The following is a 20,689-nucleotide window of genomic DNA, read 5'->3' as shown; positions in this document are numbered from 1 at the left end:
ATAAATAAAATCTTAAAAAAAAAAAAATGAGGGCGCCTGGGTGGCTCAGTCGTTAAGCGTCTGCCTTCCGCTCAGGTCATGATCCCAGGATTCTGGGATCGAGCCCCGCATCAGGCGCCCTGCTCCTCGGGAAGCCTGCTTCTCCCTTTCCCACTCCCCCTGCTTGTGTTCCCTCTCTCACTGTGTCTCTCTCTGTTGAATAAATAAAATCTTTAAAAAATAAAAAAATAAATGCCTCGACTTAGGGGACGGGAAAGGGTCGGCTATCTAGGGAGTGAGCTGAGGTTCCGGCCAGGCCAGCGCGTCCTGTTCTGAATTCTTACCCTTATTTAGACCTCGTCACCACCCCCGTCCGGGAACAGCAAGACGGGTCACTTGTTAAAGGAAGTGACTGCCGGCCGCTCCTGACCCGGAATCGGATCCTGCTCCCGCCCACTCCGCCAGGCTTCCTTCTGCAACAGGCGTGGGTCACGCTCTCGCTCGCTCTCTTTCTGCCGCCATCTTGGTTCCGCGTTCCCCTCACAGTAAGTGTTATCTTTGCCGCTAGTCTCTATCCGCAGCCATCCGCCTTCCTTGCGGACTAAGCCGCCCCAGAGACTGAGAGCTAAGGGAAGTTGGAGGCTTTATGGGGCTACCGGGTTCCCACTCGGCCCTGGGAAGTGTGGCCTTGGGGCCTCCCGACAAAATGGGGTCTGCGGTGGATGTCCTGGCAAAAGCAGGGCAGAAAGGCCGCGTGCGGGGCCTGGAGGCCAGGGCTGGGCAGATAGAGCTGTTGCGGTGCGTGGGGGCGGAAGCGGAGTGCGTCGCCTGTTGGGAACGGCTTCACGAGAATCCAAAGAGGTTAAGAGGGTCACAGCCTTGGAACAGCTCCCCCCCACACACACAAACACGCCGTTCTTAATTGTGACAAGCGAGTGTTGGGACTTAAGGCACCGTCTACCCTCTCCTGGTTCCCGAAAGTCGGCAAACGGGAGACCTGGTGGTCCCAGCGCAGGCGGCGTTGAGTGTAGGAGAGGAGGTGGTGGGGAGGTGGTGCAAGGTAGCGTTTGAATTCGCCGGTGGTCGGGAGCCAGACCGGAATCCTCTCCCTCGGGTTGAGAACGCAGTGGTGATTGTTGCCGTTGTGGGATTTGGAGTGTAGAGTGAAAGGAACCCCTGGGCACTAGAAGTCTGTTCTCTGCGGAGTAAAGAGAGGTAGAAGGTGATTCGCTTGATCAGAGATCTGAGGGTCACGTCTTATTTCTTACCTATTCCCAGCTGCTTTGGGGAGGATTGTCCCGAAACACCCTCACGGTTTTTTTTTTCTTAACAGCAGAGTTTTTAAGAATATTTGACTCTGGGTTGGGCAGCAGAACGGATCCTAGTCAATTCAGGCCTCCTTTTTATTCCCTTCAGAAATGCCTGGTGAAGCCACAGAAACCGTCCCTGCTACAGAGCAGGAGTTGCCACAGCCCCAGGCTGAGACAGGTAGGTTCCCCTAGCCCCCTTACTGTTCATAAAATTGTAAGACTGACCCTAAGACCATTTGGTGGGTTAAAATGGCAAAGGGAATACACTCCGGTTTTTCAGAGTTAACTCATTATAAAGATGGCTGTAGCTTTACCAGGGAGGAGAATCCATGATATTAACTGCCGTCCTGAAGGGACTTCATTAGAGGATGGAATATAAACAGTATATTTAGATCCAGGAGCATAAAAAACTCCCAGGCTTGCTTTGTAGGCTATGGCAACTGCCTCACAGGGCATTCTGTGGAGCCCTCACGACACACAAAAACTGAGCAGGGAAGGGGCTTGGTGATTCTTACCTATTGGAACTGGATGACACACTTGCAGGCCAAGGAGACCTGAGCTTTTGTGAAGTTCCAGCCAGCAAGTTGCATCAAGGTTTTAGATGGCAGAGCTTGGCATTGCGCCTTCATCACATGTCTGGATGAGATGTGTGCTGGTGGTAAATGTGTCCTACTGGGCCCCAGGGCCCTCCTAGGTTGGTTAACTTATTTTATGAGTTGGTGCTAAGATGTTCTAGTGTGCTGGAATAGTGCCTGCATCAACAGCTTGCCTGGAACCCAAGATTGAAATAGAGCTTTCCTTTGACTGTTCTTCAGCTTTGAAATTGATGGATATAAATATAGTGTAAAGGCAAGTTTTGAATTTTGGTTAAAATACTTCTCTAGAAAACTTAGAGGGGGTAGTGAAAAAATATTTAATGATGTTCTTCTTGTTGCACCAGTTGTGCTGAAATAAATGAAGGGAATCTTCAGGCTGTAACTTCCATCATCACTTTTTCTTATTATAAATTATTTTTTTAACTCCACCTGTCACTTAAGGGCAATTCTTTTTCCCTTCTGGAATTAAAGTAGAGTTGTTTATAGTTGAAAGCATTGAGGTTCTCTCTCCCCACCTGTCTGATTTTAGCAGCTGAAGGGATTAATACAGCTGCTAGAAAAGAAAAAGGAGGGGGCCTCTAAGCTAGTGAACAAGCTATATGAAATCCTTGAAGTACAAGGGACTTAATGGAAGGAAAAATAAAGGACTGGTCTCTAAAGATCCAGTGCTAACCAAAACCTTATTGAACAATTTGATTTTACAAATGTGGAGACTGAAATAAAGATGAATTTAGAATAATCTGGTTTCAAGCTTCATGCCATTTCCTTCTGAAGTCATCCTGGAGTGCTGTTAAGCTTATTTCCGAATAGTTTGAGCTTGCACAGTAGGTTTAGTAATACTAAGGGAGTGCCAGTGGTAAAACTCTGAATTTTTTCTATAACTGTAACTAAGTAATTATTATAACGAATGCAAAAACTAGCCCAAGGAACTGGTTATTGTGTCTAAAGCAAGTAAATTGGGCCTTATCCCCTCTTGAAGTCCAGTCAGAGGAAAACATTCTAAATTTCAAATTCTGATTTATATGTTTGGAGGCATTTGCACTGTAGTCATAAGATTTGACCTACCAACTCTCCAGGAAAAACTGGTTGAGCCACCTGTCCTTTCTGTAGTAGCATACTGTAACAATTTTAGAATTACTGGTTGAATAAATTGTGATTTATATCATTCAGAAAACCTTTTACTGAGCTTTACTCTAGTGCTGAGCATTGGTCTATTTTGGCAGAATGACATACTTATCCAGATTAAGGGGTGGAGAGCCAGTGTATTCTCCACTCCAATTCCCTACTTCCAAAATAGAACCACAGTCTGGTTTAACAAGTTGGGCTACAGTTTCATAATACAACCCCTACCCTTGTGACTAAGCTCTCTCCCTGGCAGTCTGATTCATCTTAAGTTGATGTCTGAAGAGTTAACAATACCTAGGAAGGTGTATAGACATTATGAAGTAACAACCCATTTGTGGTTGGTTTTTTGCTTGTTTTGGGTGAGTAGGTAAACTGAGGCATAGGGAGGCAAAGTGACTTAGTATTTAATACTTGACATAAAATTGTATGTCGACACCACCTTCCTAATCTAAGAGTCAGATTTTTCTTGACCTAGTGAAAGCCTGAGCATATAAAGACTTGGTTTGTTTTGGGGGGGGGGTGTTTTTCTTTTTTTTCATTCAGTTCCGACTCCCCATAATTATCACCACTCACTGCCTTCCTTGTTCCAGTTTTCAGTATCTGTTTCAGTTAGTTCGTGATCCTTGACAGTAGAACAGCTATTCTACTGGTATTCTGTGGCCTGTAAGAAAGCCTTTGGGTTCATTCAAGGAGGGAAGGGAGGGCACATCTGGGAAAGCGTAGAAAGCATGCTGTTCCCAACCCTCTACTAGGCTTGTGCTCCCCATTTAGAGACTAATAGGCTGCTTAGACTGTTATCTCCACCTTAAAATAGTTTTGCTTTTGGAGGGGTAGAACTTGGGAAATGGGGGAGATTGGGAGAGGGATGTATTCTTACTCGACCACCGAAGTATGTTTGGGGAAGGTTGCTGTTGCCTGTCACCTTTGTCTAATCCTGTGTGGTGACTTTCATTCTCGGATTAAAAATTTCCTTGTTTCCTGTGAGGCATGTTGTACCAAATTGGGCTTCATAACTCACCTTTGTTTTTTTCCTTCCCTTTCCTTCTTTATCCCCTTTTTTGCTTTCCTCCTCCAGCTATGCTTCCTGTGTCTTCAGCCTTGAGTGTCACTGCTGCCTTAGGGCAGCCTGAATCTACCCTTCCCCCTCCTTGCTCCCTGGCCCCCCAACAATGCCCTCTGGCAACCCCTAACCAGCCTTCCCCATTCCTTTCTCCCTCTAGTGTTGTCTCAACCCCTTTTGAAGCTCCTTTTCCCCAGTCATCCTCTGGAACAGCCCTGCCTTTGGGAGTTTCCCCTTCCCCCAATGATACCCCAACTTTCCTACCAAACCTGATAGGGCCTCCCATCTCCCCAGCTGCCTTAGCTCTGGCCTCTCCCATGATAACTCCAGCTGTGAAAGGTACCCATTCCTCTTCAGCTCCCTTGGCTCTGGTGGCTTTGGCTCCCCACTCAGTTCAGAAGAGCTCTGCTTATCCACTTAACCCTCTTAGTTCACCTCCTTTGATTGCTGTGACTGAGTCAGGGTCAGTGACATCTCTGTCTGCTCCCATTGTTTCCTCAGAACCAAAGACCTCTCCTATCCAAGCTCCCGTGCAAGTAGGCCCTAATTCAAAAGGCACCCCCATCCCTCCAGGTATAGTCAGTGCTGTTCCTTCCCATCTTGGAACTCCCTTGGCCTCTGTTCAGTGTGGAGTAGCCTCATGTCCTCAAATGCCACCCATCACTCCCCCAGCCATCATTCCCCCCCTGTTCAAAGACATCCCTATTTCCTCACAAAACCCTGAAGGCCTCAGCCTAAAGGGACCCCTTAGTTCACCTGCTGCGTTATCTCTTTCCACCCAGTCTGTATCTGTGGCTCCCAGCGTCCCTCCAGTTTTCCTCACTTCTCTAGGCTCTCATCTTGCACCTTTACATCAGAGTTCTCTTGGTTCTCCCTTAGGTCAAACAGGCCCTAATGTTCTGTCAAATCCTAAAGTAGATGCCGTTTCTGCAGATCATTCTCCCGTAGGGGCCTCTTACCCTTCTCAGATTCCTCCCCTTCCTTCCAGAAATGAGGTGGCTCCTGCTGCTGTGGCTGCTTTTCCAGTGGGGGCTTCAGCTGCCCCTCTGGCTCTTTCTGTTGAGAAAGACCCCTCTGCCATCACTGGCATAGCTTCCTTCAGCCCTTCTGGCTCATCAAATGTAGCTACCTCTTCTCCGTTATCTCCTACAGCCTCTCTCATTCTGAAAGGCTCTCCTAATGCCACTCATCATCAGCCTTTGGTGGCCCAAATTCCTTCTCCTCCAGGGAGTCCAAGCTTGAAAGAAGCTTCTGTTTGTTCTTTTGGAACCATCCCATTTGTTATGACTAACCCCTCTACAGTTTCTGCGGCACCTACTACCTTTGAGGTAGCTACTTGTATGTCATCTCCAGTTTCATCTGGCCCCGTAAGTAGTAAGGACTCAGCTTCCCATACTGCCTTGGTTATAGCTCCTGTGGCTCCCAAAGTACTTTCTACTCCTCAGGTAACCCCTCTGGGAATACCAGTCCCTCCTTCTCTGCCAGCCTCTGAGAACCCCAAAAGTCTCCCTGCATCAGCATTGGTAAAGTTACCGACACAAAAAGATACCCAAACTGAACCTCCCTCTCCTACTGGAGCCCCTGTATCACCAGCACAGGCAGGACTCCCTACCAAGAAAGACTCTACTCTAATACCATTGGCCCTGGCAACCCCTAAAAATCCCCCCTCTCCCCAAAGTATATCATCATCTCTGGAGATAGCTCTTTCTCCTGAAGCCACTTTAGCAAAGAAAAGCCTTGTAGAGCCTCCCCCCGTAGTTACGCCAGCCAGTACTGCTCCCTCTCCTCTGGGTGTTAACTCCCCAACCTCTATAAGCAAGACAGATCCTTGTGCAAGTCCATACCCTACTAGTCTGCTTCTCAAAAGTTCTCTCCCTACCCCAAACATAGCTACATTTCCTCTGGAACATGCTGCTACTGCAGGAGTGGCTCCTACAATTACCAAAGGTACCTCCACTTCTGCCACTACAGCCAACCCTTTTCTAGGAGATGTCTCTTTAGCTCATAAAAGCCACCCAGATAAGAAGGGTAGTTCCACTCTTACTATTTTACCCTTGGTTCCTCCAGCCTCTGAAAGTTGCCCTGTAGCTCCAACTGTGACTTTATCCCCCCAGAATGTTTCTGCTTTTCCAGTTGCCATGGCACCAGCCCCTGATATTCCCAAGGCTGAGCTCTTTCCCTCTCTTCCTCCTCAAGGTGCAAAGAAAGCTCACAGTACTTCTCATACCTCTGCATTGGCACCTGTGACTTCCTCTCCTGAAGGGCATCCAACCAAGGACTCTGGTGCTTCTGTTAATGCATCTTCTGAAGGAGCTTACTTAGCTGACTCTCCATCTCCTTTAGGGACTAGTGTGTCTCCTCAAACTAAAAGACGTCCAACCAAGAGGGGTTCAGCTTCTTCTGCGACTTTAACTCTTTCTCCTCTTTCAAAAAGTGTTCCTGCTGTCCCTGATATTCCTGTTGGAAATCACTCATCCCCTATTTCTCCAGTTGAAGCTTCCTTTCTTCCAGAGGCCAGTCTTTCTTTTCAAGTCCCTAAAGGGTCACTGGCCAAGAAGCATTCCCCCACTCCATCCCCCAAAGAGACCCCAGATACCCCATCGCCCAAAGAGGCCTTCACTCCCTTCACTCCAGCTGTGGTTCCTTCCTCCACCAAAGGAGCCCCAGCAATCTCATCCCCCAAAAAGTCACAAGCAGCTCCAGCCCCCAGAAGAGCCCCAGCTACTCCATCTCCCAAAGGGACCCCCACTGCCCCAGCTGTGGCTCCTCCCTCCCCCAAAGGGGGCCAAGCAACCCCATCCCCTAAAGAGACCTCTACTCCCCCAGCTATGACTCCTTCCTCCCCCAAAAAGTCCCCAGCTACCCAACCTCCCAGAGGGGCCCCCACCACCCAAGCTGTGCCTCCCCCCTCCCCCAAAGAGTCCCCAGCTACCCAGCCTCCCAAAAGAGCCCCAACTACTCCATCTCTCAGAGGGGCCCCCACTGCCCCAGCTGTGGCTCCTCCCTCCCCCAAAGGGGGCCCAGCAACCTCATCCCCTAAAGAGACCTCCACTCCCCTGGCTATGACTCCTTCCTCCCCCAAAGAGGCCCCAGCTACCCAACCTTGCAGTGGGGCCCCCACCTCCCAAGCTGTGCCCCCTCCCTCTCCCAAAGAGTCTCAAGCAGCTCCAGCCCCCAAAAGAGCCCCAGCTACTCCCTCTCCCAAAGGGGGCCCAGCAACCCCATCCCCTAAAGAGACCTCCACTCCCCCAGCTATGACTCCTTCCTCCCCCAAAGAGGCCCCAGCTACCCAATCTCCCAAAGGGGGCCCAGCAATCCCATCCCCTAAAGAGACCTCCACTCCTCCAGCTACGACTCCTTCCTCCCCCAAAGAGTCCCTAGCTACCCAATCTCCCAAAAGAGCCCTAGCTACTCCATCTCCCAAAGGGTCCCCCACTGCCCCAGCTGTGGATCCTCCCTCCCCCAAAGAGGGCCCAGCAACCCCATCCCCTAAAGAGACCTCCACTCCCCCGGCTATGACTCCTTCCTCCCCCAAAGAGTCCCCAGCTACCCATCCTCCCAAAGGAGCCTCCACCCCGCAAGCTATGGCTCCTTCCTCTCCCAAAGAGTCCCAAGCAACTCCAGCCCCCAAAAGAGCCCCAGCTACTCCCTCTCCCAAAGGGGGCCCAGCAACCCCATCCCCTAAAGAGACCTCCACTCCTCCAGCTATGACTCCTTCCTCCCCCAAAGAGGCCCCAGCTACCCAGTCTCCCAAAAGAGCCCCAGCTACTCCATCTCCCAAAGGGGGCCCAGCAACCCCATCCCTTAAAGAGACCTCCACTCCCCCAGCTATGACTCCTTCCTCCCCCAAAGAGGCCCCAGCTACCCAATCTCCCAAAAGAGCCCCAGCTACTCCATCTCCCAAAGGGGGCTCAGCAACCCCATCCCTTAAAGAGACCTCCACTCCCCCAGCTATGACTCCTTCCTCTCCCAAAGAGTCCCCAGCTACCCAACCTCCCAAAGGAGCCTCCACAAGCCAAGCTATGGCTCCTCCCTCTCCCAAAGAGTCCCAACCAACTCCAGCCCCCAAAAGAGCCCCAGGTACCCCACTGCCCAAGGAGGCCTCCACTGCCCCAGCTGTGGCTCCTCCCTCCCCCAAAAAGTCCCAAGCAACTCCAACCCCCAAAAGAGCTCCAGCAACTCCATCCCCCAAAGGGGGCCAAGCAACCCCATCCCCTAAAGAGATTTCCACTCCCCCAGCTGTGGCTCCTCCCTCCCCCAAAGAGTCCCCAGCTACCCCACCTCCCAAAGGGGCCTCCACTGCCCCAGCTGTGGCTCCTCCCTCCCCCAGAGAGTCCCCAGCTACCCAGCCTCCCAAAGGGGCCCTCACTCCCCTAGCAGTGACTCCTTCCTCAAAAAAATCCCCAGCTGCCCCATCTATCAAAGGGTCCCTTACTCCCTCAGCTGTGACTCCTTCCTCCCACAAAGAGTCTCCAGCAACTCTAGCCCCTAAAGGGGCCCCAGCAACCCCATCCCCCAAGGGGGCCTCCACTCCCCCAGCTGTGACTCCTTCCTCTCCCAAAGAGTCTCTGTCAACCCCAGCCCCCAAAGGGACCTCAGCAACTCCATCCTCCAAAAGAACCCCAGGAGGAACCCCATCCTCCAAAGGAGCCTCGGCAACTCCATCCCCCAAGAGAGCCCCAGCTACCCCATCCAGAGGTGTCCCCACTCCTTCATCTGAGATTCCTCCCTCCCCCAAAGAGGCCCCTACTTCTCCAGTTGCAGTCACATGTCCCTTGGGGTCCATTGCCCCTCAGGCTTCTAAAGGCCTACCAGTAAAGAAAGGCTCCACAGCTCTCAAAGCGGGACTTGTTGCCCCAGCCCCAGAAAGTGCACCAGTTGTCACAGCTCCCTCTGAGAAAGGTCCGCTGGCCAAGAAGAGTTCTGCTACTTCACCTCCTCTGTGCCCAGATCCTTCAGCTAAGAATGGTACTAAAGGACCCCTTTCTACAATGGGTCCAGCCCCGCTGACAGTCTCTGCTCAGAAAGGCTCTTCAAAGACTCCCAAAGCCCTCTCTGTTTCTCCATTAAAAAGCAAAGATTCTTTTCATTCCCCAAAGAGCCCTTTGACTCTTCCTCTTGAGTCTGTGACATCTACTCCTCTAGCAACAGTTTACTCTGAGAAGGTCCTTCCTAAAGCTGGATCAGCATCTATCCCTCCAGCACCCACCCCATCAGTCTCTCTGCCTCTCACTCCCTCCCCAGTTCCCCCTCTGCTTCCTAAACAGCAGTTTCTGCCGTCCTCACCTGGGCTGGTGCTGGAATCACCCTGTAAGCCCTCAGCCCCTGCTGATGAGGATGAGCTGCCGCCTCTGATTCCCCCGGAACCAATCTCGGGGGGAGTGCCTTTCCAGTCGGTCCTCGTCAACATGCCCACCCCCAAACCTGCTGGGATCCCTGCCCCAACCCCCTCTGCCAAGCAGCCTGTTCTGAAGAACAACAAGGGTATTTGCCTTGGTTTGCTGTGTGCATGGTGTGTCGCCCACACCCCTCCTGGGGCTACCCACCAATACTAACCCTAGGATGCGCCGCTTTCTCCAGTATATCTGCTTGTGTTTGGACATAGAACATAGAATGATAATTTTAAATGCAAAAGTTCTAGGAATGTGAAACAATCTTGGTTTTCATCACCTCAGATAGTCTGTTCTGTATCATCTTGTATAATATGGTTCAAGCTAACCCTGGATCTGCCATCTTTTTTACCTGAGTGATCTGACATTGAAAACCAAGACCTATTAGACCTTTTAATTTGCTCTAATTTCTACCACATAACTAACCTTGTCCCTGGGCCTGGGATTTGCTAAAATTTTGGGAAATATGGAACTATTTGAATTTGTTTTCACGTCTTAGATTTAGTAATGACCAGTGCCCAAGGGACTCCCTTTTCAAGACTTTTTTTCCTAGCCTGAGAATGGTACAGGTGTATGATTTTTTCTCTTAGTAGTCTTTATTGATGCTTGGCCTTTTGGTTGAGGTAAACTTAAAATATGTGAATTATATTTGGAAGAAATGGGAGAGGTCACAGGACAGGCTCTAACAGAGATGACTGTTAGAACTATAGATTGGCAATCATTGAGAATCTTCAGGCCATGTTGATGAAACCAAATTGCTAGGGTAAGTGGTTTGAAAACAAGGCTAAATGTGTGTACACAACTGCTTCTGGCCTTCCCCAACTCAGTATAAAGCATGAGGGTAGTGTCCTCCCTGGTCTTCCTCCACAATGTGATCTTACTGTTTTTTCACTTAAATGTATCTGGAGATCCCTTGTCTGCCATAACCTTTTAGGGATGGGTGGTCTATCAGGTAGAATTTGGAGTTAACGTAGGTCATTGGTGTTGGCCTGTGCCAAGTGAAGACCTTGAGAGAAAGGAAGCAGTTACTGTTTATAAATTGCTTGGCTGTAACTAGTAATTACCTCTTTATTTCTGGGGCTGGGTCTTTAATGGATGTGTACACACTAGTTTATGGCTAAGGAGGCTGTCAAGCTGGCTTCATAGAAGTCAGTTGGTTTGCATTTAACTTTGTGAGGTCTAACATAAGCCAGGCAGGCTATGGTGAGGTGCCTCCTCCCTATAATCTGTAAAATTTCAAAGTTATTTGTCATCTCAGGGTCTGGAACAGAATCTGACAGTGATGAATCAGTACCAGAGCTTGAGGAACAGGATTCCACACAGGCAACCACACAACAGGCCCAGGTGGGTGTTCTGTTCTCTTACTTGCTGGTCAGAGTACTTGAGTCAAGGAAGCATTGAAGAACAAGGGTTGATCAGAGAAGCTGACTTCAGTACTTGGAAATGTGAACCTTCATAAAGGGAAAACCTTATGGGGATTATGGTATCTAGGCCTTATATTCCAGTTTACTCATAGCTGTTTTATCTCCTTAGCTGGCAGCAGCTGCTGAAATCGATGAAGAACCAGTCAGTAAAGCAAAACAGAGCCGGAGTGAAAAGAAGGCACGGAAGGTAAGATTTTAAGTTCTAAAAAAGGATTAAAGGTTCTGATGAAGCAGCTTTAGAGAGGGGGAACTGTAGTGGTAGAATCATATTTAAAGTGATAGAAATTACTATAGCAAAAAAAACAGGAGTCCTGGAAACCAATTCTGTATTATCTAAAGTTAGCCTAGGGGGCACCTGGGTGGCTCAGTTGTTGAGCATCTGCCTTCGGCTCAGGTCATGATCCCAGGGTCCTGGGATCGAGCCCCACATCAGGCTCCCTGCTCAGCGGGAAGCCTGCTTCCCCCTCTCCCACTCCCCCTGCTTGTGTTCCCTCTCTCGCTGTGTCTCTGTCAAATAAATAAATAAAATCTTGAAAAATAATAATAATAAAGTTAGCCTAGGAAAAGGCTTTGTTTTGTTTTGTTACTTTTTTATTTAAATTCAATTAATTAACATATAATGTATTATTGGTTTCAGAGGTAGAGGTCAGTAATTCAGTCTTTTTTTAAGATTTTATCTCTTTGAGAGAGAAAGAGCACAGGCAGGGAAGAGGGTAAGAGGGAGAGGGAGAAGCAGACTCCCTGCTGAGCAGGGAGCCTGATGCAGGGCTCGATCCCATCCTGGGATCACGACCTGAGCCGAAGGCAGACGCCCAACCAGGCGCCCCAATTCATCAGTCTTCTATAATACCCAGTGCTCATTACATCATATGCCCTCCTTAATGTCCATCACCCAGTTAACCCATTCCCCTACCCCCCCCACCAGCAACCCTCAGTTAAGGCTTTGCTTTGGATATAGTTATTACTATGTTCTTTACTTCCTAAAGCTATTTCTTTTTTTAAGATGTTATGTATTTATTTGAGTGAGAGAGAGAATGCCTGCAGGGGGAGGGGTAGAGGAAGAAGCAGACTCCCTGCTAAGTGCAGAGTCTGATGTGGGGCTCAGTCTCAATCTCACAACCCTGAGATAACGACCTGAGCCAAAATCAAGAGTTGGACATTCAGCCAGCTGAACCACTCAGGTTGCCCTCTGAAGCTGCTTCTAGAGAAGTTGAAAACCTGATGTTCTTTTCTATTTCTTAGGCTATGTCCAAACTGGGTCTTCGACAGGTTACAGGGGTTACAAGAGTCACTATCCGGAAATCTAAGAACATCCTCTTTGTCATCACAAAACCAGATGTCTACAAGAGCCCAGCTTCAGATACCTACATAGTTTTTGGGGAAGCCAAGGTAAAGAACATTTTCTTGGATGCACTCTAGACCAGGGTTTCTCAACCTCAGCACTATTGATGGAGTTGGATAATTCTTTGGTGTGGAATTTGAGGTCACATAATTCCATGTTGTGGAGGGGCTTTCCTGAGTGTTACAGATGTTTAGCAGCATCCTACCCAGTTGTGATAATCAAAAAAATCTCTAGGCATTTGATAGATGTCCCTGGATGACAAAATCACCTCCCAGTTGAGAACCACTGCTTTAGACCTAAACTAGTTCTCTTTGTACAGTAATATGTACTCTTAGTGAGGGCAGACAATTAAAGCTATACAGTAAGTTAACCTGAAGTGGCTTTAGAGTGAGAGTTTGGAAAAGATACAAATTACTTATTTCATTTACTACAGACCGATCTGTTCATATAAATCTGTATTTTTTGCCCTATAGATCGAGGATTTATCTCAGCAAGCACAGCTAGCAGCTGCTGAGAAATTCAAAGTTCAAGGTGAAGCTGTCTCAAACATTCAAGAAAACACACAGACTCCAACTGTACAAGAGGAGAGTGAAGAAGAAGAGGTATATAGGGAAATCTTTTATACTTTTAATCCTCTCCAGATGTATTTTGTGTGGGGTTTTCTTTTAAGATTTTTATTTATTTATATTATTATTATATATATAATATGTATTAATTATAATATAAAATTATTTATCCATGAGAGAAAGAGGTAGAGGGAGAAGCAGGCTCCCTGAGGAGCGGAGTTGCACGACTCGGGGCTCAATTCCCAGATCCCGGGATCATGACCTGAGCTGAAGGCAGACGCTTAATGAACTGAGCCACCCATACGCCCAGTAGTATTTTGTATTGATGGGTGCATTCTATATTGCTTTAGGTTCTCAAAATCATTTGACTTAAATAGTGTCTGAGTTATATTAAGAACTAGATTCAGGGGCGCCTGGGTGGCTCAGTCATTAGGTGTCTGCTTTCAGCTCGGGTCATGATTCCAGGGTCCTGGGATCGAGCTCCACATCGGGCTCCCTGCTCAGCAGGAAGCCTGCTTCTCCCTCTCCCACTCTCCCTGCTTGTGTTCCCTCTCTCGCTGTATCTCTGTCAAATAAAATCTTAAAAAAAAAAAAAAAGAAAGAAAGAAAGAAACAGATTAAAGAGACCCGTGACTCCAAAGAACTACTGGAGCTGTTCTTGGCCTTTAGGTTATTGTGCTTTTTTTCCTTCTCTTAGGTTGATGAAACCGGTGTAGAGGTTAAGGACATAGAATTGGTCATGTCACAAGCAAATGTGTCAAGAGCAAAGGCAGTCCGAGCCCTGAAGAACAACAGTAATGATATTGTAAATGCTATTATGGTAAGTGTCCAAACCTTTATTCCTTTACTTCTTCTGCCCTGACCAGTTATGGGTGACTTTATTTTCTGTACTTAATATCAGCCAGTTAGGAAGCTTCATTCCAAAGCCTATTCTGAGTTACCTCATATTTTAGTGTCCTGAATTCTCAATTTGCCTATAACTGCTTCTAATCTCTTTTCTTACAGGAATTAACAATGTAACCATCTGAAAACGAGGACTTTTTTTGGTGTTTCAAAAGAATAACTGCAGCTTGGTTTGAAATTTGTACTGTTTCTATCATTAATAAAGTTATGGCTTCTTGTTGGATGAACTCAGTGGGTGCTTGGTCTCTTTCCACCCCCCCCCCCACAAAAAAAACATGAAGGCTCTAGAAATGAAAACACATAATTACTCTTAAGGCCTCAGCTTCAGTTGAAAAGGTTTAATGCCACAGATTCCTCACTTAAAATCTCAAGTCTTTTCATCTCTTAAAGATACTCTACTAGTCTGTCTGTTAGGACTTTCTTGTCTTCAGAGAATAGAACTTAACATGTAAAGTTTCTCCTTTCCATTTTCTTTCCCAGATGTTAACTGTTAGCAAATCATTTCTTCTATATTTAACAATCATCAGCCTCTTTTCTGGCCTACAATCTTTGAGTATATATATTGGACCTTATCTGGCCTCTGAGAAGCAGTTCATATTGTTTACATGTTGATATGTAGGAGCTTGGTGCAGGGTTGGAGAGGGTGCATAATGGATGCATAATGGATGAAAAGACTCCACTTTGTAATAAAATGCAAAGGTACCTCGTGAAGGGAGTTTTTGACTGTATACAGTACAAACACTCTGCTCTCAAGACATACAGTCACTATACAGACATTTTAATGTACAAAATAAATTATGATTAGGGTAGCCATAATTATGTTAGGACAATAAGTGAAAACCAGGCAAACTGATAATGATTAGCCCGTGTACGAAAAACACACAACTCCATAGAAGTCCTAGGAGAAGAGTAAAACTTCTGAGTTTGGGTTGTTAGAAAATGGTTTGGGGGTGGAAAGCAGAGGACTAAAATTGGGAAATGGGGAGGCTAAAAGTAAATGTAGTGGCAAGAGTCCTAAAACAAGTAAGTGATAATACACCTAGAAGGAATGTTAGGATGGGAATAAATCAGACATATGGTAGAAGGCTTTAGGGACTAAAGTTTAGACATTTCTATTCCTGAATTCAGTATTTTTTTGAAAGATTTTCTTTATTTGACAGAGACAGTGGAGAGAGGGAACACAAGCGGGGGGAGAGGGAGAGGGAGAAGCAGGCTTGCTGCTGAGCAGGGAGCCCGATGCGGAGCTCAATCCCAGCACCCTGGGATCATGACCTGAGCCAAAGGCAGACGCTTAATGACTGAGCCACCCAGGCACCCCTGAATTCAATTTTTTTAGGTTTGTTTATGTACATAAATCTCTTTACCCAACATGGGGCTCGAACTCACAACCCCAAGGTCAAGAGTCCTGCAGTCCTCTGAGCCAGCCAGGTGCCCCTTGAATTCAGTTTTCTTGATCCCTATGAGAGTAGATACTATTTTAACAGAGGTGAGTAAAAGTTGAGGACCAAAGAGGTTAAATGACCCAAAAACAGCCACTCTCTGAGTAGGGTCTTTTTTTGTTTGTTTGTTTAAGATTTTATTTATTTGAGAGAGAAAGAATGAGAGCATGAGAGGTAGGAGGGTCAGAGGGAGAAGCAGGCTCCCTGTGGGGCAGGGAGCCCGATGCGGGACTCGGTCCCGGGACTCCAGGATCATGACCTGAGCCGAAGGCAGTGGCTTAACCAACTGAGCCATCCAGGCGCCCCTGAGTAGGATCTTTTCATTCTGGTGGGCTGTGTTGGTAAGAAGTGGTAGACTATCCTGGAGAACCACAAATTGACATCTGGCTGAGGATGGTGACCTTCCATTTTACCAGCATAGAACCACTCATTTGCTGAACAAAAGTCTCGAGGCTGGGACACCTGGTGGCTCAGTTGGTTAGGTATCTGCCATCAGTTCAGGTCGTGATCCTGGGGTCCTGGGATCAAGTCCCACGTCGGGCTCCTTGCTCAGCAGAGGACCTGCTTCTCTGCCTGCTGCTCCGCCTACTTGTGCGTGCTCTCTTGCTCTCACTCATTCTGACAAATATAAATTCTTTAAAAAAAAAAAAGGAATGTACAACTAACTTTGTCGCAGAATGGTCAAATGTTTTACCTGTTAACAGCTCATGAATGACATAGCTGTCCATTTGGTTGTATAAAAAAGAAACCTGGTCTTTGCAACAAATGGTGCTGGGGAAACTGGATATCCACATGGAAAATAATTCTCCGAAGGAAGAGAAATTAACTACAAATGGATCAAATACCTAAATGCAAGACCTAAAACCATAAAACTCTAAGAAGAAAACAGGAGGAAAGCTTCATGCCTTTGATTTGGCAGTGATTTATGCAATACCAGAAGCATAGGCAACAAAGTAGGTAGGAGTGCCTGGCTGGCTCAGTAGAGCATATGACTCTTGATCTCAGGGTGGTAAGTTCAGGCCCCATATTGGGTGTAGAGATTACTTTAAAAAAAAAAAAAGTAGGGTGCCTGGGTGGCTCAGTTGGTTATGCGACTGCCTTTGGCTCAGGTCATGATCCTGGAGTCCCAGGATCGAGTCCCAATCGGGCTTCCTGCTCGGCAGGGAGTCTGCTTCTCCCTCTGACCCTTCTCCCTCTCATGTGCTCTCTCTCTCTCTCAAATAAATAAATAAATAAAATCTTTAAAAAAAATTTTTAAAAAAGACTAATTAAAACAAGCTGTTGTATTTTGCAATCCTTTGCCTATGTTCTTTCCTAATATATTCTCATACCTTGTCCCTGCCATACTTTTTGCCCTTATCCATCTATACTAGGAGTGATAAAATGGTCAGCCCACAGAAATGTTTAATTAGTATGAAGATGTTTAAATATAGTATTTAGATTTTACTGCTTTTACATTTGGTTTTTCTAGAGTGCTTCAGTCTTTATAATTCTTGCCTGGTAGCTATACACACATATATACATGCTTGGCTCCTGAAGATTGGGGCCCATACTCTGATGAGAACTCCTTGTAGAAACGGAGTTCATTGGTTTTTGCATTCCTAATACATGTCCCATAATAGGGCTCAAATATTTTATTTTATTTTTTCTTTTTTAAAGATTTTTATTTATTTCAGAGAGAGCACAAGCAGGGGGAGCAGGAGAGGGAGAAGCAGACTCCCCACTGAGCAGGGAGCCCGACGCAGGGCTCGATCCCAGCACCCCGGGATCATGACCTGAGCTGAAGGCAGATGCTTAACCCACTGAGCCACCCAGGTGCCTCAGGGCTCAAATATTTAAATATATATATATTTATATATTTATATTTATATTTATATATATAAAATCTTGGCATCACATCAACAGTGGAGGCTTAGTAGGTAATGTTAGGCAAATTTTACAGAAAACTAAAACTAAGTGGAAACTTATCCTCACATGTACAGCTTAGAATTCAAAGATTCAAAATCTCTATACAGATTTCTGGGCTCTTTTTTCAATTTAATTTTTAAATAATTTATTGAGGTATAACTGATATACAATAAAAGGCTCATATTTAAAGTATACAATTTGATAAGTTTTGACATATTTATACACCCATGCACCATCACCAAGACAAAAATAAACCTATCAGTCACTCCAAAAAGCATCCTTAATGCACCTTTGTAATCTCTCCTCTTTCCCCACCCCAAACTTTGGCACCAGGTAAATCTATTTTTGTCTCTAGAGATAAGTTTGCATTTTCCAGAATTTTTAAAAATTGGAACTGTAATTATGCAAGATATACTTTTTTAAGTGGCTCCTTTCACTGTTAGTAATTGAGATTCATTCATGTTGCTGTATAAATCAATAATCTTTCTTTTAAATGCTGAGTAGTTAGTAGATTTAGAACAAATTTCCCCAAAAGTACTGCCTTACTGAATTCCAAAAATTTTGATATTTTCATTTAGTTCAAATACTTTTAAATTTCCCTTCTTTGATTTGTGGGTATTTAGAATTGTTTTATTTAGTTTAAATACTGGGATATTTTCTAGGTATCTTTCTGCTATTGGTTTCTAATTTAATTCCATTGTGGCCCTAGAACATAGCTCATATGACTAGAATCTTCACAAATTTATTGCGACTGGAGTGCCTGGGTGGCTCAGTCGTTAAGCATCTGCCTTCAGCTCAGGTCATGATTCCAAGGTCCTGGGATCGAGCCCCGCATTGGCTCCCTGCTCCACGGGAAGCCTGCTTCTCCCTCTCCCAGACCCCTGCTTGTGTTCCCTCTCTTGCTGTCTCTCTCTGTCAAACAAATAAAAATTTAAAAAAATTTATTGAGACTTGTATTATGGCTCAGAATATGGTCTATCTTGGTAAAAGTTCTGTGTGTATCTGAAAAGAGTGTATTCTGGTGTGGTTAGGTGGAGTGTTATATAAATGTTATATAAATGTTAAGTCGACTGGTAATGCTGTTCAAGTCTTTCGTATCTGTACTAATCTTTAGTCCCCTTATTCTATCAATTATTGAAAGAGGGATGTTAAAATCTATTTATTAAAGATTTTATTTATTTGACACAGAGAGAGAGAGAGCACAAGCAGGGGGAGCGGCAGAAGAAGGAGAAGGAGAAGCAGGCTTCCTGCTGAGCAGGGATCCCAATGCAGGGCTCGATCCCAGGATCCTGGGATCATGACCTGAGCCAAAGGCGAAAAGCAGATGCTTAACTGACTGAGCCACCTAGGCACCCCTTTTCAAAAGTTTTTTTTTAACACTTATTAACAATATCATAGTCCTAATATGATCACACTAAATGATAGTGATTTATTTTCTTAATATTAAGCCACCCCTGCATTCCAAAAAAAATCTTTACTTAGTTGTAGAGTATTATTCTTTTGTACATTGATGAATTCTCTTTGCTAACATGTTATTTAGAAGAACTGCCCCTCCAAGAAGGAACTTTCTTTCTGTCTCTCTCTCTCTCTTTTGTGGTTAAATAATTTAATAAGATTACCAACAGTGTTAAAAAAAAAATTACCAACAGTGTGTTGATTACAAACAAGAGAAAGGTGATAGGGGTGGTGAATTTTCCAAATGGGGAACCAGAATCTGCAGGGGCAGGGCCCAGGGGTCCAGGGTGGGGCAGCTCCGTAATAAGTAATGGAGCAAGGGGGCAGGGCTGCTCCCTCCTTCTTGACAGAATCAGCTTCTTCTTGCCACCAGCATCTCACAGAAGAGGTCTATGCTCACAGCTTCCAGGATGGACTGGATCCACTTTTCTTTTCCGCCTGCATGGGTGCCGAAACCAGGTACATCTCCTGCCACCTGCCTTCATTTTAGAGACTTTGATGAGCTGCCCCATGGTGCTGGAGATACAAAGCTCAAAGCAGTTTGGTTTCTGAGGCTCATCGAGATCTTGGATGTTCAGGTTCTCCACAGGGATGATTCCTCCCAGCTCCTTGTCCCTCATGTTCTCAAATGGTAGAGGCAGTTGTCTGTGGCCATAAACCAGCGCCAATTCCACACTTTCACCTGGCCTCCTTCCAGCTTAAGGAGCCAGTCCTCCTGGTCCAGGTTGAAGAAGGTATGGGTCAGACCATTCCCATCATCCTCAGGAATATTGAAGGGCTCATTCCAGATGCTGTCATAGAGATTCCTGAGCAGCTCCATAGGCAGGTCCCACCCTCGATGCCTCGGTTCATGGCCCCAAACTGCTTCAGGCCTGGCTTGTCCCAGATGTTGGGATTGTGAAGGCTGGTGTTCAGCATGATCAGGTGAAGGACAGCACCTCGCATATGTCTGTAGACTAGAAAACCCTGGGGTTCCCAGGCAGTATCACAGGGCAAAGGTTTCCATCATCTATCTGGCCAATCTTCTGGGCTCACAGGGAGGTAGAAAGCTCCATAGAAATTGCATGAGGGCCTGGGGCGCCTGGGTGGCTCAGTCATTTGGTGTCTGCCTTCAGCTCAGGTCATGATCCCAGAGTCCTGGGATGGAGCCCCACATCGGGCTCCCTGCTCTGTGGGAAGCCTGTTTCTGCCTTTCCCACTCCCCCTGCTATGTTCTCTCTCTCGCTGTCTCTGTCAAATAAATAAAATCTTAAAAAGAAAAAAAGAAATTGCATGAGGGTCTGCACTAGGTTGAGGTCTGTGAACTCATACAGATCCATAAAGGCATGGAGCCTTGGCAGGTTTAGCCCTTCCCTCTCCCCGAGGTAACCCCCATGGCTCTCTTGCTCAGGCCCTTGCCCTGGTACAGGAAACCCACATGCTCTGGAGAATCTCCTTTTCCACCAAAACCTAGATCCCCTTCTCGGGTCCATGTTGAAGCTCTTCCTGCCCATTGTTATCCTTCGATTCTGTTGCAAGGTTTTAACTGCCTTCTTTGGCTTCCAGACCTTCCACCTTGCCAATGGCTTTGCTGAGCGCCTCCCACGGGCGCTGGATTTCCATCAGCACCTCCGGCTTCCTCGGCTGCATGTTCTCCAGCTCCGTCCGCTTCTCCAGAGTCAGGTCTTGAGGTCTCCCAGGCACTACCCTCCACTGCGGCTAGGAAGGCCCACGGGGAGTCCAGGACAATCCTGTAGGTCTGGCCTGGATCCACGTTGGCCCGCGGGCTCAGGCTAGCCCACTCAAACTCCCCAGGGGCCACTGCCTCCTTCTCTGTGCCAGTCTTCGATGCTGAAATCTCTCCCTTCATCTCTCAGCCTCCCTGCCAGTGGGGAGTTTTGCATCTATAAGTGAGATTGGTTGCTAGTTCTCTCTACAAAAAACAAAAAAACTATAGCAAGCTATAGTGGAGAAGATGGAATCGCTGTGATGAAACAAAAAGAACATAACTTTATAAATCCGAAGATGACATTTAGCATTAAATATTTACTAGCAAGCCAAAACAAAACAATTTTAAAAACCTAAGCACTGTGTTCTATGATTCCACCATGCTTTGGCATGAAGCTTCAAACAAGATAAATGCAGTAATACAACAAAATTTAGAATTTTATTACCCTTAGTGTTGGCATCAGGCAACCACAAACCTTCCACCA

At 46.4% G+C, this 20,689-nt stretch overlaps 2 protein-coding genes and 2 pseudogenes across 3 annotated transcripts in view; 2 read left to right on the top strand and 2 right to left on the bottom strand.

Annotated features, from left to right (window-relative positions):
• Positions 1-384, bottom strand: part of HSD17B6 (hydroxysteroid 17-beta dehydrogenase 6) — a 62,589-nt gene extending 62,205 nt beyond the window's left edge. Inside the window, exon 1 of the mRNA XM_028110958.2 lies at positions 324-384. The gene's annotated coding sequence lies outside the window, so the exon portion shown is untranslated. The remainder of the gene's footprint in view (positions 1-323) is intronic.
• A 36-nt stretch (positions 385-420) lies between these two features.
• NACA (nascent polypeptide associated complex subunit alpha) lies at positions 421-13,916 on the top strand. Of its 2 annotated transcripts, XM_028110941.2 has the most exons (8): positions 421-524; positions 1,396-1,467; positions 10,719-10,804; positions 10,994-11,071; positions 12,127-12,273; positions 12,700-12,828; positions 13,490-13,612; positions 13,798-13,916. In XM_028110941.2, exons 2-8 carry the CDS (start codon positions 1,398-1,400, stop codon positions 13,810-13,812), a joined length of 648 nt encoding a protein of 215 aa, XP_027966742.1. In that variant the 5' UTR covers positions 421-524; positions 1,396-1,397; the 3' UTR covers positions 13,813-13,916. The 2 variants fall into 2 exon arrangements, with proteins under 2 accessions (XP_027966742.1, XP_087881366.1); XM_088025240.1 differs by lacking the exons at positions 421-524; positions 1,396-1,467 and adding an exon at positions 7,118-9,554.
• On the top strand, positions 3,541-7,110 carry LOC114214967 (nascent polypeptide-associated complex subunit alpha, muscle-specific form pseudogene; annotated as a pseudogene).
• Positions 13,917-18,849: 4,933 nt separating the features above from the next.
• On the bottom strand, positions 18,850-19,506 carry LOC114214870 (cytohesin-2 pseudogene; annotated as a pseudogene).
• Positions 19,507-20,689: the final 1,183 nt, after the last annotated feature.

Source organism: Eumetopias jubatus, unplaced genomic scaffold, assembly GCF_037043125.1.
Source record: "Eumetopias jubatus isolate StellerSeaLion01/CBP00866 unplaced genomic scaffold, mEumJub1_p1.0 scaffold_8, whole genome shotgun sequence".
Taxonomy (NCBI): domain Eukaryota; kingdom Metazoa; phylum Chordata; class Mammalia; order Carnivora; family Otariidae; genus Eumetopias; species Eumetopias jubatus.
Note: the sequence above shows the minus strand (reverse complement) of the source record. Positions and strands in the feature narration are given on the sequence as shown.

What these genes read in the sequence shown, in the direction of transcription:
- NACA (XM_088025240.1), top strand. Translation starts at nt 7,133, where the DNA reads ATGACTCCTTCCTCCCCCAAAGAGGCCCCAGCTACCCAACCTTGCAGT. An exon ending in CAACCACACAACAGGCCCAG is followed by an intron (nt 10,805 to 10,993) that starts GTGGGTGTTCTG and finishes TTATCTCCTTAG; the next exon opens with CTGGCAGCAGCTGCTGAAAT. An exon ending in AGGAGAGTGAAGAAGAAGAG is followed by an intron (nt 12,829 to 13,489) that starts GTATATAGGGAA and finishes TCCTTCTCTTAG; the next exon opens with GTTGATGAAACCGGTGTAGA.